We start from the raw sequence: 14,516 nt of genomic DNA, 5'->3' as shown, positions 1-14,516 counted from the left end.
ACTAGGCATTTGTACTAGTAACAATTAATTACTGATATGCATTTTTTAATTTGTACTACTTAAAAGTACATAGCTGATATGTGAATTTGGAATTGATTTTTGAACAGGAGTGAATGACGTGAAATGTGAAAATGCAGTTACAGATATCAATAATTGTGTTTTTTATTGGTAGAAACTACATTTTTTAATAAAGAACTTTAAGGGTTCTGGGTAGCTCAGCAAGTAAAGATGCTGACTACCACACCTGGAGTCCTGAGTTTGAATCCAGGGCATGCTGAGTGACTCCAGTCAGGCTTCCTAAACAACCAACTGGCCCGGTTGCTAGGGAGGGTAGAGTCACATGGGGTAACCTCCTCGTGATCACTATAATGTAATTCTCATTCTCGGTGGGGTGTGTGGTGAGTTGTGTGTGGATGCCGCGGAGAATAGCGTGAAGCCTCCACACGCGCTACGTCTCCACGGTAACGCGCTCAGCAAGCCACGTTATAAGATGCGCGGATTGACGGTCTCAGACGCAGAAGGTAACTGAGATTCGTACTCCGCCACCCGGATTGAGTCACTATGCCACCATGAGGACTTAGAGCGCATTGGGAATTGAGCATTCCAAATTGGGGAGAAAAGAGGAGAAATAATAATAATAATAATAAAATAAATAAATAAAGAATTTTAATAAAGAACGTTTTTGCTAGGGCAAACCTAATTACTGATATCAACACTTAACATTTTCTCTAGTAGAAATTCCATGACTGATTCCAAGAGTTAGTATTTTAACTAGTGAAAATTGAATTGCTGATATCTTGATTAAATGTAGAAAGGGCTTGCGATACAGTGTAAGTGTCTCTCACCGTTAACGTTCAGGTCATCTTCATCGATGATCAGCACCTGAGGGTTCTGAGGCTGTTGAGGCGTTTGTGGTCGACGCGGCTGCACATATCGATATGGAGACTGATCGGGTGTGGTTAAATCTGGCTGTTCTGTTTTGGTAATGTCATATGTGGGCGGCTCGGAGGTCTCAAAATCTACTTCATAGTATCTCAGTGTCGCCGACGTTTCAGAAACAGGCAGCTCTGTCACGACCTCTTCCGAGGGAACCTCTGTGACTTCTGTGACGTCGCCGGGCGTGATGGAGGTGAATAACGGTGATGTACCAATCTCATACACCCAAACGCCATGTCTCCCAGAGTTGGTAGTCCTGAAAGTTTTGAAGAATGAAGTGTAACACTTTAATAAGACCATTGGGGGAATGAAGACATACAGTACCTTCAGAAACAGCAGTTCTCAACTTGTGGATGTTATGATAGGGTTGCGGACAGCAGGGAAAAACTATGCTGAATCATTAATAGAACCGCAAAATAAATAGGCCAAACAACTGTTAAAAGGGAGGAGAAAACTCTTCCCATATATTTTGTTACTGACATCAAACCCACTGCTCCAATCAAACTCTACGATGTTTTGGTGTAAATAAATGTGGCGAAGTCATTTTAATACATTTCAGTGTTTGATTTTAAAGGATTAAACATTATGCCACAAATGATGTCAATTGAGCTTAACTTGTATTGAACCCAGAATATTCCTTTAAGAAATATTTTGTTTACTAAACCATTTTGTTTCGCTTTGGGTGGCCAATTGATGTGCAATATAAAACCTGTTAAGAACCATTGTTCTGAAGAATCACAGTGCACAAATAACTGAAAAAAAAATAGAGAAAAAAAAACAAGTTGAAAATTAGCACTTACTGTGTCAAAGCTTTAACTGACGACTCAGTGTCGTCAGTGACACGATAATAAGAGCCTTGATTTGACCAGCTAAACCAGCCAGAGACTAAACCCTCATTGAACCCAACATGAACGGGCTGATCTTCACCATCTGTAAGTGTGGAAACAAACTGCATGCTCTCTTCAGGGTACAGCAGGACGGCGTAAGTCGCTGATTCCATGTTTGCCACAACAAGCTGAAAAGTGTTCCTCTGCAAGAGATTATGCAATGAACAGGTTTACATTTTAGAAGGGAGAAATCAGATTAAAAATCAACATCAACATGTTCACAGACATGGGCATTACCAGGATGCAGACATTGGGGGTACAGTATTTTGATCTTAACGGCCAAAGTATACTTAGGTTTTGACGTGAACACTTAGCGTGTAACAGTTTTCCTGTTACTGATATACCAGTAGTCTTCTCGGCGCAGCATTGTCATTACTCACCTGAGCATTAGGGGGCGCTCTGTTTAAGAAATACATGAGTTCACCTATTTAAGGGAGCAAAGAAGGAGAAACAGGAGGAAGTTAATTCTCTACCTTCATGGAGAAGCTTACCTCATGGTGGTTTAGGCCTTTTTTTTTTTTTTTTACCCTGTTTGAGGAACTTTATAGTTCTAAGCTCATCCGTAATTAATTGTCATTGGTATTTTTGCTTTGTTAACAATGAGTGTTTGTAGCATATGGTTATGTTTTGTTTGTTTGAATGTTTTGTTTATAGAGGGTTTGTGTTCTGTGCATATATGGATTACTTGGTGGCTTAAACAACTGAGAAGACTGGAACTAAGAGAGTTGATTTCCATCTACTGCTTGATTGTTACTTGTTAAGCAACACTATACTTCAAACACGTACCGTATCACGAAACTCATCTCCTCTTCCTGGTTCAGCTTGAGCCGCCACATTCTCCCAGGTGACGATGAGGGCATGGGTGGGTTCGATCCCATCGTCAGAAGGAAACGCCTGGCTAATGTGATCGGCCATTCTTTGGAGCACGTCTGGGCTTCTGTCCTGCCGGAAATAGACTTTCCCGATCCCATCGCTAGTGTCCAGGTCTCCCAGGAATGCTGCGATCATACCAAAACGTGATGGCATTTTCCCCAGATACTCTGATTCAGTTGTGGGTTCGGCCAGTGATATAAAGCCATTGGTGCTGACCTGCAAAGGGTGTAGAATATGCCATGTTATGAAATGAGTGGGTCTCACTAGGCATGCACGATACAAAATTGTGTCCCACAGTTGTGATGTAATTTCCACCACACCAAACAATTTTGGCCCTAATAAAGTTTTTTCAAAAGATGGTGTACTTGGTAACCAAGTGGACAAAAGTGTCAGTGAAGAGGGTGAATAACTTTGTCAGTGAATAACTTTTTATTGGGCGTCTCTTCCAATCAACCTGTAATTTTGCCAAATTATGCAAAAAGTAAAAAAAAAATGATTTGTGTGTTTTTAGGATTCATAAAAAGTTAGCTATAAAATTAATCTTAGCAAGACAAAGGAGTCGGTCCTTTTATTTGGAAAACATAAAAAATTTAATTTCGGGGGGCCTGGGTAGCTCAGCAAGTAAAGACGCTGACTACCACACCTGGAGTCATGAGTTAGAATCCAGGGCGTGCTGAGTGACTCCAGCCAGGTCTCCTAAGCAACCAAATTGGCCTGGTTGCTAGGGAGGGAAGAGTCACATGGGGTAACCTCCTCGAGGTCGCTATAATGCGTGGTTCTCGCTCTCGGTGGGGTGCGTGGTAAGTTGTGCATGGACACCGTGGAGAACAGCATGAAGCCTCCACATGCGCTACATCTCCGTGGTAACGTGCTCAACAAGCCACATGATAAGATGCGAGGACTGATGGTCTCAGGCGCGGAGGCAACTGAGATTCGTCCTCCGCTACCCAGATCGAGGCGAGTCACTACGCCACCATGAGGAGTTAGAGCGCATTGGGAATTGGACATTCCAAATTGGGGAGAATTTTTTTTATTTTTTTATTTCATCAGCGTCATTCCCAGCACAGAATTCTATTAAACACAATACAGAATTTGAGATGTGTTGGAAATGACACTGTGGTGGGAAAAATGTTTAATGGGATTTTACTTTCTTGAAGTTGTTTTCCACAGTGGTTGAAGTGCCCGAAGTTTAAGAAATACCAATAAATGCCTCATTCTTCTAAAAGCAACACACATATCCTATAATGGCCTAAAAGAGAGAGCGAGAATCAATAGCATGAGTTATATCTATAATTCTGTTGGAACCACTGGCAGGTCGAAAGTGGGGTGCTATATTGTGGAAAACGTTTACACTTAAAACGTTGTTTCCATATAAATAAGTCAGGCATATGAGGTATCATTTGAAAGCTTAGAATCTGAATTTTCAGAGATAACCATCACGTCTGCATTTATGTTACTTTAACAAAATAAGACCTCAAAACATTTGCATTGAAAATTAGGTAGAATGGGGTAGAAATACTGTATTTATATGAAAATAAAAGTCCTTCACATTGCACCTAAATGGACAAGTCATATATCAAATGAAAGATCTCATTCTCAGGAATGCAAATGTACAGTGTATTTTATTGCACTAATACCACAGTTTGAAAGATTTTCAAAAGAATCACAAAGTGAAATATGATTTCTTGAAGTCATCAAATACAAACTTCTGTTTAATGTGCCGATCACTGCTGCTGTAAGCCCCAAATAGCTAAAAGCTGATTTAAATAAATCTGCTTTTACCGTAAGAAAAAGAAAAAAAGCCTTTTTTTTTATTTTTTATTATTTTACTTGTCTGTGAACATGCTTGGCTTAATAATCTAATTTTATATCTTAGATGTCCAGGAAAATATATTATGCCATTCATCAGGAAAATCATGCTAAACAAATCATCAGAAAAATATGTTTTCAATAAAATGTTATATATCATCGCTAAGGGGATTTCAGCTTTCTAATGACACTTACATTGAGCTTCTAGTCCACTCAGAGGCCGAGATATTCAATGAAATAATGAGGGTGGTGCATGAACTGAAATGGACGAGCACATCTGTGAGGAATAAAATGTGTTAGAGCGCCACCTACATTTCAGATCTGTATATTGTGATGGAATGTGACAGAGAAAAAAATCTTCTGTATGGTGCTTGCTTTCATCTAGTGGAATAAAATAAGACTTTTCATAGTGAAGTAGAGTGAACAGAAGTTTATCATAAGATTATTAACACATACAATATTATTTATGAATAATTGAGTCTTTCTTTTTTATTTGGGGGGGATTTCTGAAAACAAATGAAACCAGTTGTTTGCAATTAGTCCACAGTATGTGTGAATGGTGAGCTTTTAAATTTAAGGGGTTAAGATAAGTTGTTTTAATGACCTTGTGCTAAAATATCGTTTTAATTACTGTCTGTACAGTAAATTATAAAAACCGCACATGATTAGATGGTTTCCTGCAGGAACAGACAAAACATGTTTACCTGACACCTCATAAATCCAAAGTCACGCTTTTCTCTGATCTTTCTTTGCTAATGGCGATTTTGCATGTTACTGTGCAGTGCCATCAGCTTTTTAAAGGTGTGTGCCATTTAAACTACGTTTGTGTGTGTAAAAGCATTTTCTTAACAAGTTTCTAGCAATTGCTGTAAGTAAAACAGCAGGAGTTCTCTGCGAAAGAGACAACATGACACAACATCACTGTTAGAAGACTATTCCATTTCTTTATCCAATGGGCTGAAATATAGAAATCAAGCAATGTTAGCAGACAAAAACGCAATGGTTCAACTGTCTACATAGGCAGCTACATTCTAAAGGCCAACATATACTTCGGCTTTCTGTGTGCTGGTATGTCAGTAACTTTAGGAACAGCCTTTGCATCATGAGAGCAACTATGATGCTTTAAAATGCTATCTAGATACTTACCTTACACAACTGGCTCCTCAGGGCCACTGTTTAACAGCAAACCACAAAGAATGAGTAAAGTTCTTTACACCAAAGTGACAACAAAAGAGACTCTAGCAAACAGCCATAATTAGTGTTTGACGTCTGCTTGTCATTAACCACAAACATGATGTGCAAAAGTCTGAGTATACAGCTGAGAACCACAGCAGCTTCAAGATAACGATCTTCTGCCTTTGCTGAAACAATCTTCATTTGGAAACGCTCAAAATCATTTACCTTGACCTGCTCTTATCAGTAAGAACAGTTGCGATTAGGGCTATATTGTTACAGATAATGTTCCTAAAACCCTTTCAAGCTAGAGCTGAGAAATGAATGATAACTTTGCTTTAAGGTGACCAGTAAGTTCTGAATAGAAGAGCACATGAGTGATTAAAGCATATAATGCATCTTCAAGGTGAGCAAACAACAGGTATTGACTTAAGATTCTCCAACAGAACCTGAACAGCGTGATGGAAAACGCATACAGACAGGCGGCAGCTGAAACAAACATTTTGTCTGAAAGGATTAGCCCACCTCTGCAGGAACAGGTCACACACTTACCTTGGGTCATTTGTAGTTTTGTGAAGCTTGAGTTGATGGAAGGCATCTCCTATTTCTAGAGGCCAAACAAATCCACACAAGACCGTCTCAAATTACGTGACAGTTTCCCCCCAAAGTCAAGCCAATATTTAGTGGTGTTTTCAAAGGCTAGCATCACTATTACTATTGCTAATCACCAAATAACAACATAAATTTAGGTCTGTTCCTCACACAAAGCTTCAGAAGGCGTGAAGCAGACCACACAAGGACAGCTGGGGAAGCTGTAGCTAAACTTCAATCAAACAACTAGCTAATTTGGCTACATTTACACCTCTCATCCACATTAGAACGGCATTTTCTTTCACCAAAAACTGCGTGTTTCAAAAATGCTCTCCACTACCACATACTTTGTAAAACGATGATGTTAGGAAACTGAAAACTCATTAATTCTGCTAGAATGGCATTTAACTCCACCGAAAATGGACATTGCTTCATACTAGTGTTGGGTTCGAGTCCACCTTAGTCGAGTTCGAGTCTTTAAACAATCGAGTCTGAGTCCAAAAGTGGCCGAGTCGGACTCAAGACCGAGTCCATAACAGGCCAAGTCCGAGTCGAGTCCGAATGAATCTGTTCATGAATCTGAATTAAAATTGTAACCGTAAACTCAATATCAATATTTTAAGCTTATTTTAAACTTCACAACTAAGAAAAACAGTTTGTCAATATAAATGCAATAAAAACACCTCTGTTGCCTTTCATATATATATTTTATGATTAGTATCCTGCTGAACAGACTTCAAAGTGGTTTCAGAATGAAAGTATATGCTTTAGGTGTATGAAGACAAAACTGTCCTTCTACACATTTCAATTATTTATTGCTTTGCCCCTCCACTCAAACATAGACTAAAGAAAGTGAAAGCTGCATTAGTCATTACAACCAGAGTTATTATGTTTCAAATTTTAATTTCGTTTTTATTTCTACTTCATTTTAAATTTGTCAGTTCAATTTAATTTAGTTTTATTTCAAATGATCCCTATCTAAAGAAATAATAGTCTATACTGAGATTTCTTTCTGAATCTTTTTTGTCTATCTGCCAACTGATTTGAGAAAATACAGTAAATACAAATGAGTCAACACAGTAGTAATTAGCACTCGCTGAGATGTTACGTCTCACGATTTGACTGCAAATGCTACATCCAAAAACACTGGATAAGCCCACTTATAATATTAGGGCCATGTGGTCACGGACATGATTTTCTAGTTAATTTGTGGGAAATCGCACAATGCAGGGCAGTTCTGCGTGCTGCTCGTGTATCTAAATCCCTGATACGTCCATTTGCGTCTCGCAGCAGCTGCCGCAGAAGATAAAAAAAAAAATAATAATAATTTATATTTGCTTGAGCGGCAGCTGTGTTGGTCTGCAATCAGCCTGAAATCTTTAAATACCAACCAAAGAAAATTTCATTGAGCTCTTCTTTAACTGCAAAAACATAATTTTCAGTCATAAATTTAACAGAATTGTCCTTCAAAAGTGTCAGATATGTAGGCTAAATAAAGATGTGCATAAGTTACCCGCTGGTTTATAAAAAAAATAAAAATAAGCATTTAAAATAAAAACATCATAACCAGCTAAATTCATCTAGTAACATGAAGTTAAGCTTCATACACAAACTCTGTCATCGAATAATACATTTATTTTATAGTCTATAATTAAATTATAAACAAAACATTTCACTGCCCAAAATACCTAATATTTTATTGTGCATGGTTGAATGATGTGAATGTTGGACAAATGCTGTAAAAGAATGTATTTTAAGCAGATCGTCAATGCTTTGAAAATAGTCAATCAATAATAAATAGGTGCTGTTTATCTGTTTAGAGTTGCTGTCTGCTTTAGCAAAAATGCTTTTCACCTTCGACTATTTAAAAAGTTACTTCATCAAGTTATTATGGACCAGTTCAAGCTGACAACACTGTGGACCACAAGAGACCACAGAAGCCTACATGTGTGGATACATTACACCTAAAAAGACTTAATATCCAATATTAATACTATTTTTATATATTTTTATTTTGATATGCTGTTTTTAGTAAACTGTGAGAGACATGATGTGGGTGACTTGACTCAATGAAGTTCTTGATTTTGAAACTGCAATGTAACCGCAATGCGAGCACCATCTTGGCTACACAAATGCCACATGCAATTTTACCAGATGTCAGGTCCTGTTTCATGAGAAACTGCCTTGTTTAGTTTTTATTAAATTCGATACATACCCGTCTTTATGTTTTCGTCGTGCCAGCCACCTCGCTATTCGATGTTATACAGTAGTCTCTGTAGTAACATTCAAGTGTATTGGTTGATTGATGACTGTGCCTGTGCACGTGTGTACGTGTGTGTTTGTTTAAACACAGTGAAACAACTCTGGCTATGTCTACGACTTCAGGGGCTAATACAGCTGCATGAAGACAGAGATGTGTTCATTAATTTCTGTTTTGTTATTTATTTATTTTTTAATTGCATCACAAATGCCATGGACTCGGCTGGACTCGAGTCCAAAATCCTGAGTCCCAAAGGCTCGAGTCTGAGTAAAGTCTGCGTAAAAATCATCCGAGTCCATTAAAACTGGACTCATGACTCGGACTCGAGTCCAAGTCCAAACTCGAGTACCCCAACTCTACTACATACTTTGTAAAACAATGACGTTAGGAAACTGAAAACACATTAATGTCACTATGTTTACACCTCTCATTCATACTAGAATGGCATTTTCCTCCACAAAAACAGAGCGTTTTGAAAATGCTCTCCATTACTGCATACTTTGGGAAACAATGACCGATGACTGAAAACGGAATGAATTAGCAGGCCAAAATAATTCGCTTAAAATAAGAAGCAAAGTGACTTCAATGTAGTGGATACATGAATCGTCTAAACTAATTGATTCACAATAATAACTTGATACATATACGTACATTTGTATGAAAGTGAATTGATTTGATTTGGACTTACCAAAAGCTACAAGAGAGGATGGTTTAGGTAAGTGTGTTTGATTATTCCATTGGAAATGGAAAAGAATGGAGAAGAACAAAGTGAATATTTTTCTAAACATCATCCTTTTCTGTTCCATGGAAAAGAGCAAGTCATATGGGTTTGGAACGACAAAGGTGACTAAATGATGACAAAATGTTCATTTTTTGTGTATACTATCCCTTTAGAGAAGCCAGAAAGGATATGGTCCCACTGTAGATTTGAGTCCTGAATAATTCAACCCCCGCCAGCCTCTGCAGCTGTTTCTTATGGGTGGAGGAGGGCCGGTCACATGCATCACCTCAGGGGACGGCAGGAGATATCAAAGGCACCTGGAGGACCTCTAAACACACTCACTAAAGCAACACAACACCGTCCTGGACTGCAGGGGTATGGGAAACAAGCAACATGAGAGAAGAATTGAACAGGAAACAAAGAGAGACCTGATGCATCAGTCGAATTCCTAGGATGGAATTCCCAGCAAGGGAGAGCAGTGAATTGTGGGAGAAGGAAAGTAAATTAAACCCTATATAATGTGGTAAACCACTGCATGCAATCATTCACAGAATCCCCTACAGCAGTGGCTCACAATTTAAACGTTCTGACAGGGTAACAAAGCTAAATGTAAGTAAAATGCAACTAATTAAATATTAAAGAGAGAGTTTATCCAAAAATTCTCTCATCATATATAAAAGTATTCCATACGACTCGGGTGGTTTCAATTCAAGGAACAGATCAAAATTTAAGTCAGAATTTTTAAAATAGCCCAACTGGGCAAGAAAACTGCGAACCTGGCAAAACTATATCTGGTTTGTGTACAACGCTCAGCGTATGCATCTAGCACGAGGAAGTGTAACAATGATCGCGCCAAAGAAAGTGCGGATGTCAATATTTATAGTGAGTAAGGACTCATATTTTGGTCTGTTTCTCACCCAAACCGATCATAGTGCTTCAGAAGACATGGATTGAACCATTTGAGTATGGATTACCTTTATGCTGCCTTTCTGTCCATTTTGGAGCTTGAATATTTTTACAATGTATGGACAAACACACATCATACATTCTTCAAAATATCTTTGTTTATGTTCTGCAGAAAAAAAGTCACATGTGTCATACGTGTAAATTATAAGAGTGACCATTTTTGGGCAAACTGTTCCTTTAATTAAAGGTGCTGTAAGTGATTTCAGTCTTCTGCTTCCAAAAGACTGAGCTGTTGGATTAGCCACGCCCCCTCTTTCCAAAATCTTGAACTCCAAAGATACAAAAATGAGCTTTATTGAGAGCAGAAACGGATGTTAAAAACAGCAGCAGCACAATAGCGCCCTCAACTGACAACTATTATGAACAACATGGCTTAAAAATGGCATTAAGCCTCAATAATAGTCTGCAACTACAATACTATGAGAATGCGCAAAATGATTGACAGGCAGAAAGTGTCATTGTCTGTGGACACATTTTTGTTTGTTGTTTACAGAGACTAGAGCTGTCACAGAGACCGGTGAGATATCTCACGACACTTTCATTAATATCGTTAAGGGAGTAGGAACATTTTGTGCATACCTTTCCATGAAAAAATCGCTTACAGCACTTTTAATAATACATAATATCAATAAATGATACATTTCGATGTTTGATTTAAAATTGACGGTTCACCCAAAAATGAAAGTCCTGTAATAATTTACTCACTCCGATGTTGTTCCAAACCTGTTTGACTTTCTTTTTTCTGTGGAACACAAATGAAGCCTCAGTCACCATTCACTTTCAATGTATTCTGCTTCCATACAATGATAGTATGAAACATTCTGCTTAACTTTTGTGTTTCATGAAAGAAAAACAATGAAATGATGGTGAGTAAATGATGACAGAACTTTCATTTTTGGGTGAAATATCCCTTTTTTTAAGGGGGTAGTTATGTGGGACTTTGTTACTTTGTAACTGGGTTGAGTCAATACTTGATGTCCAGAGTAAAAAAAAAAACACTATCCTACGCTATGCTTCAGACCGAAGACCTTATCCTGAACTGACATTAAGTTCCGATGGCAATAAGACATTCTCCTACATTTTTATTGTGTTAAAACCAGGTAACACAGCAATCTTTGTTTGATAAGTTCAATCAGGAACATCAAAGTTCTTAGAAATGAATGGGGAAAAGCAGGAAAGGAGTTAGTGCTTATATAAACTGCTGGTCTGTACAGAGGGGAAGTAATCAAAGTTACCACAGATCTGCATTGATGACGCTCTGAAGCCTCAGGCAAAACTTAAACGATGCATAGAGGAAAGAAACAAGAATTACCACAAAGACATTGCAGATCCATCTGGAAACATACAATGGCATCTCTGTTTCCTCAAGAAGGCATTTAAAAACTTCTGTTACTCAACGGAAGCTGTTATCTGAAACCGAATAAAGTCAACATTCTTGACAATCTTTACAATTGTGTGTCCGCTATCAGTGGAAGTGTCCGTATGGAATATGTCATTCCAAGGGGAGGTTGTGTCAGCGGATAGGGGGAGAGATATGGCCAGACATATAGCATAAATATATAGGCCGAACCTTCACATACAGAACTCTGGAGAATGGATTTAAACTTGGTAAAATGGGTTAAATGGAGCTTAAAGTAATACGGTTCATTTTTCTGCAGGTCAAAGGCTCAATATTTCAAAGTAAACTCTTTTGAACACAAACACCTATGGACTTATTCGACACATGTGCACTACGATTGCTTTTGTTATATTCTTTAGTAGCGACAGAAGCGTGCGCCGATGCGTGTCTAGAAAAACTAGGCTGCAGACGGCACAGTACGCCGTACTGTGCTGATGACTAAATTTGCATCACACTTACGTCACAGCGAGACGTTCCGGCATGCTGAAAACTGAAGTATATTTTTGGCCTTTATTTGTAGCTGAAAACAAAATAAAATAAGCCAAAATCTTTAACAAATGAACACACAAGGGAAGGGGAATATGTAAAAATGTAAAGGGGTCATGAAATGGAGAATCACGCTTTCCTTGATATTTAGACATATAAGAGGTAATTGCACTATAAAAACAAACTGTACATTTCAGAACTCATAACTTCCTCCCCAGTCTAAAAAGAGTATTTTTAGTTGCTACCCTGCTGAAACGTCTCGTTTTGCAATCTCTGTGTTAATGACATCACAACACATTGCTCATTTGTATTTACACATCCCACAACATGTCATCGCACCCTTGGCCCCGCCCACTGGCATGCAGTTCAAGTCCAGTTGGCAGGACTTGTGTAACACCAAAGGGGACCCATCTGAACTATTTTTAACTATTTTGTATATAAACATGAACTACACAGACTCTTTGACTGCTACCATCTATTTCGCTGTTTTTAAAAGATGCGATCTCAAGTTACAACTTTGAAAAGGAGAATCAATCCTCTCATTCAGCTGCTGACTTGTTTATTTGAGCACAAATGCATCATGGACGCATTCTTTCGCCCATCTGTGCTATTTTTAAATGTTGGTGTATGTAAACATAGGATGTCTTTGACTGTTTCTGTGTGTTTCCAGTGCACCTTCAGTATGTATGTGCGTAATTTCATCGTTCTTTGTTGTCGCTATCACTGTGGAGGACCTGTTTTTAGATAAACAAAATAAGTTTTCACTTGAACGTCCCAATGTCGCGAGGGGGTCTGCGTGAACTGTTGCTCTTGTGTCCTATCATGAACGCGCACAGGAGATCAACGGTCAGTGAACATTTTCAGTAAATAATACATTAGATTTCAGTTTGTTTCTCACCAAATCTTATCGTATGTTTTCATAACAATCATGAGTCTCATGAATAATTTATTAGACTTCTGAATTATACTTTTGTGTTCTTTTGAAGCTTGAAGAGGTGGTCACCATAAACTGCCATTGTATGACATCACTGAGCACAACATTTCTACACAATTTCTCCCTTTGTGTTCAGAAAAAGAAAGAAAGTCATATAGGGTTATAACAACACAGGGGTGAGTAAACAATGACTGAATTTTCATTTTGGGTGAACTAATCCTTTAAAGACAAGGAAAACTACAAAATGTTGTAGTAAAACCTCACATATAGGCAAAATGATAGGAACGTTTTCTGTACAAACTGAAACATGTTATAACAAACTGGGAATTTTGTAGAAAGCAGCACCTACAGATTTAATTTTTAGTTAATTTATCAATTAGTTACAGCTGGTCTGCACTCCATTTAGATAAAAATTGCATCAAACTTCTTAGCCATTCTTATCAAGTCTTCTAAGCTGGTAGAACAACAAACGATTCAGATAACTGCTTATGAATGGTAATTGCCTTCAGATTGGCTCCTACGGTGGTGGTAGGTGAAGTCTCGTTAGATGCTCGGCAAACAATGACATCATTAAAATTCATCAACATGTTGAATGGATAGTGTGGAACACAACTGCTGGAACCACAGGGGTTCATGTTTGAGAATTGTGCAGCCCTCAAGGTGGAAACTCAATGCATTATGTGGTTTACAAAAGACTGTCTTGGATTACATTGGATAGTGAGCAAATAGGCAACTTGATGAAGTTAAAATATCATTGTTTAGAGAAAAAAGTATGTACACATGACTGATTTTATCCATTTAAAACATGTAAATCTCTTGAACTCACTCCAGAACTTAAACAAACCCCAAATAATGACTATATCTACAGAGGAATTACATCAAGACAGACACCTAATGTAAATATTTATGTCTCTCTCCACTGTTTTCTTTCCATATGGGGGTTTTACTGTAGACAGCCTTAAAAAAAAAGACAAAGAGTAGGATGTGGTGAGGTCATTAATGTCGATATGAGATCCTGATAAGCAGTGAGAAATGTCTGGTTTTGTAGATCAGAGCAACTTTAGAGATGTAATCAATGTGTAATCAAACAGCAAATCCCATACTGCTCCTTTGATTAAAAGTAATGAATAGAATTCCTGCAAACTCACAAGCAATCCATTTTTTAAATACATTTTCTTGTTTAGATAAGATCAGGACTTTCCATTCATTCTTTAGGCCTACTAAAATTATAAATATGTCAAATCTCTCAAACTCCATTAATAATCGTTTGTACACAATAATTACAAAATATTAAAATGGAATGTTAATTTCATTTAAATAGAATTTCTTATTTATGCGGCAACCTCCAATTTAAAAAAAGAATGGAATGATCAATAAAAATGGATTAATAATGAATGAATGGGTGAATATACGAAATTTCAAACAAATAGTTTCTCAAAGTGGTAAACAAAAAAATTATAGTTACTCCCAAAAAAAGGTTA

At 37.7% G+C, this 14,516-nt stretch overlaps 1 protein-coding gene across 1 annotated transcript in view; it reads right to left on the bottom strand.

Moving 5' to 3' along the window:
* Nucleotides 1-14,516, bottom strand: part of LOC127426468 (nidogen-1-like) — a 43,824-nt gene that overhangs the window by 28,995 nt on the left and 313 nt on the right. Inside the window, exons 2-4 of the mRNA XM_051673305.1 lie at nt 2,610-2,912; nt 1,737-1,966; nt 846-1,192 (exon numbers count right to left, since the gene is read on the bottom strand). Coding sequence (XP_051529265.1) covers nt 846-1,192; nt 1,737-1,966; nt 2,610-2,912 — 880 coding nt within the window. The remainder of the gene's footprint in view (nt 1-845; nt 1,193-1,736; nt 1,967-2,609; nt 2,913-14,516) is intronic.

The sequence above is a fragment of the Myxocyprinus asiaticus genome, chromosome 35, assembly GCF_019703515.2.
Source record: "Myxocyprinus asiaticus isolate MX2 ecotype Aquarium Trade chromosome 35, UBuf_Myxa_2, whole genome shotgun sequence".
In the NCBI taxonomy this organism is placed as follows: domain Eukaryota; kingdom Metazoa; phylum Chordata; class Actinopteri; order Cypriniformes; family Catostomidae; genus Myxocyprinus; species Myxocyprinus asiaticus.
Note: the sequence above shows the minus strand (reverse complement) of the source record. Positions and strands in the feature narration are given on the sequence as shown.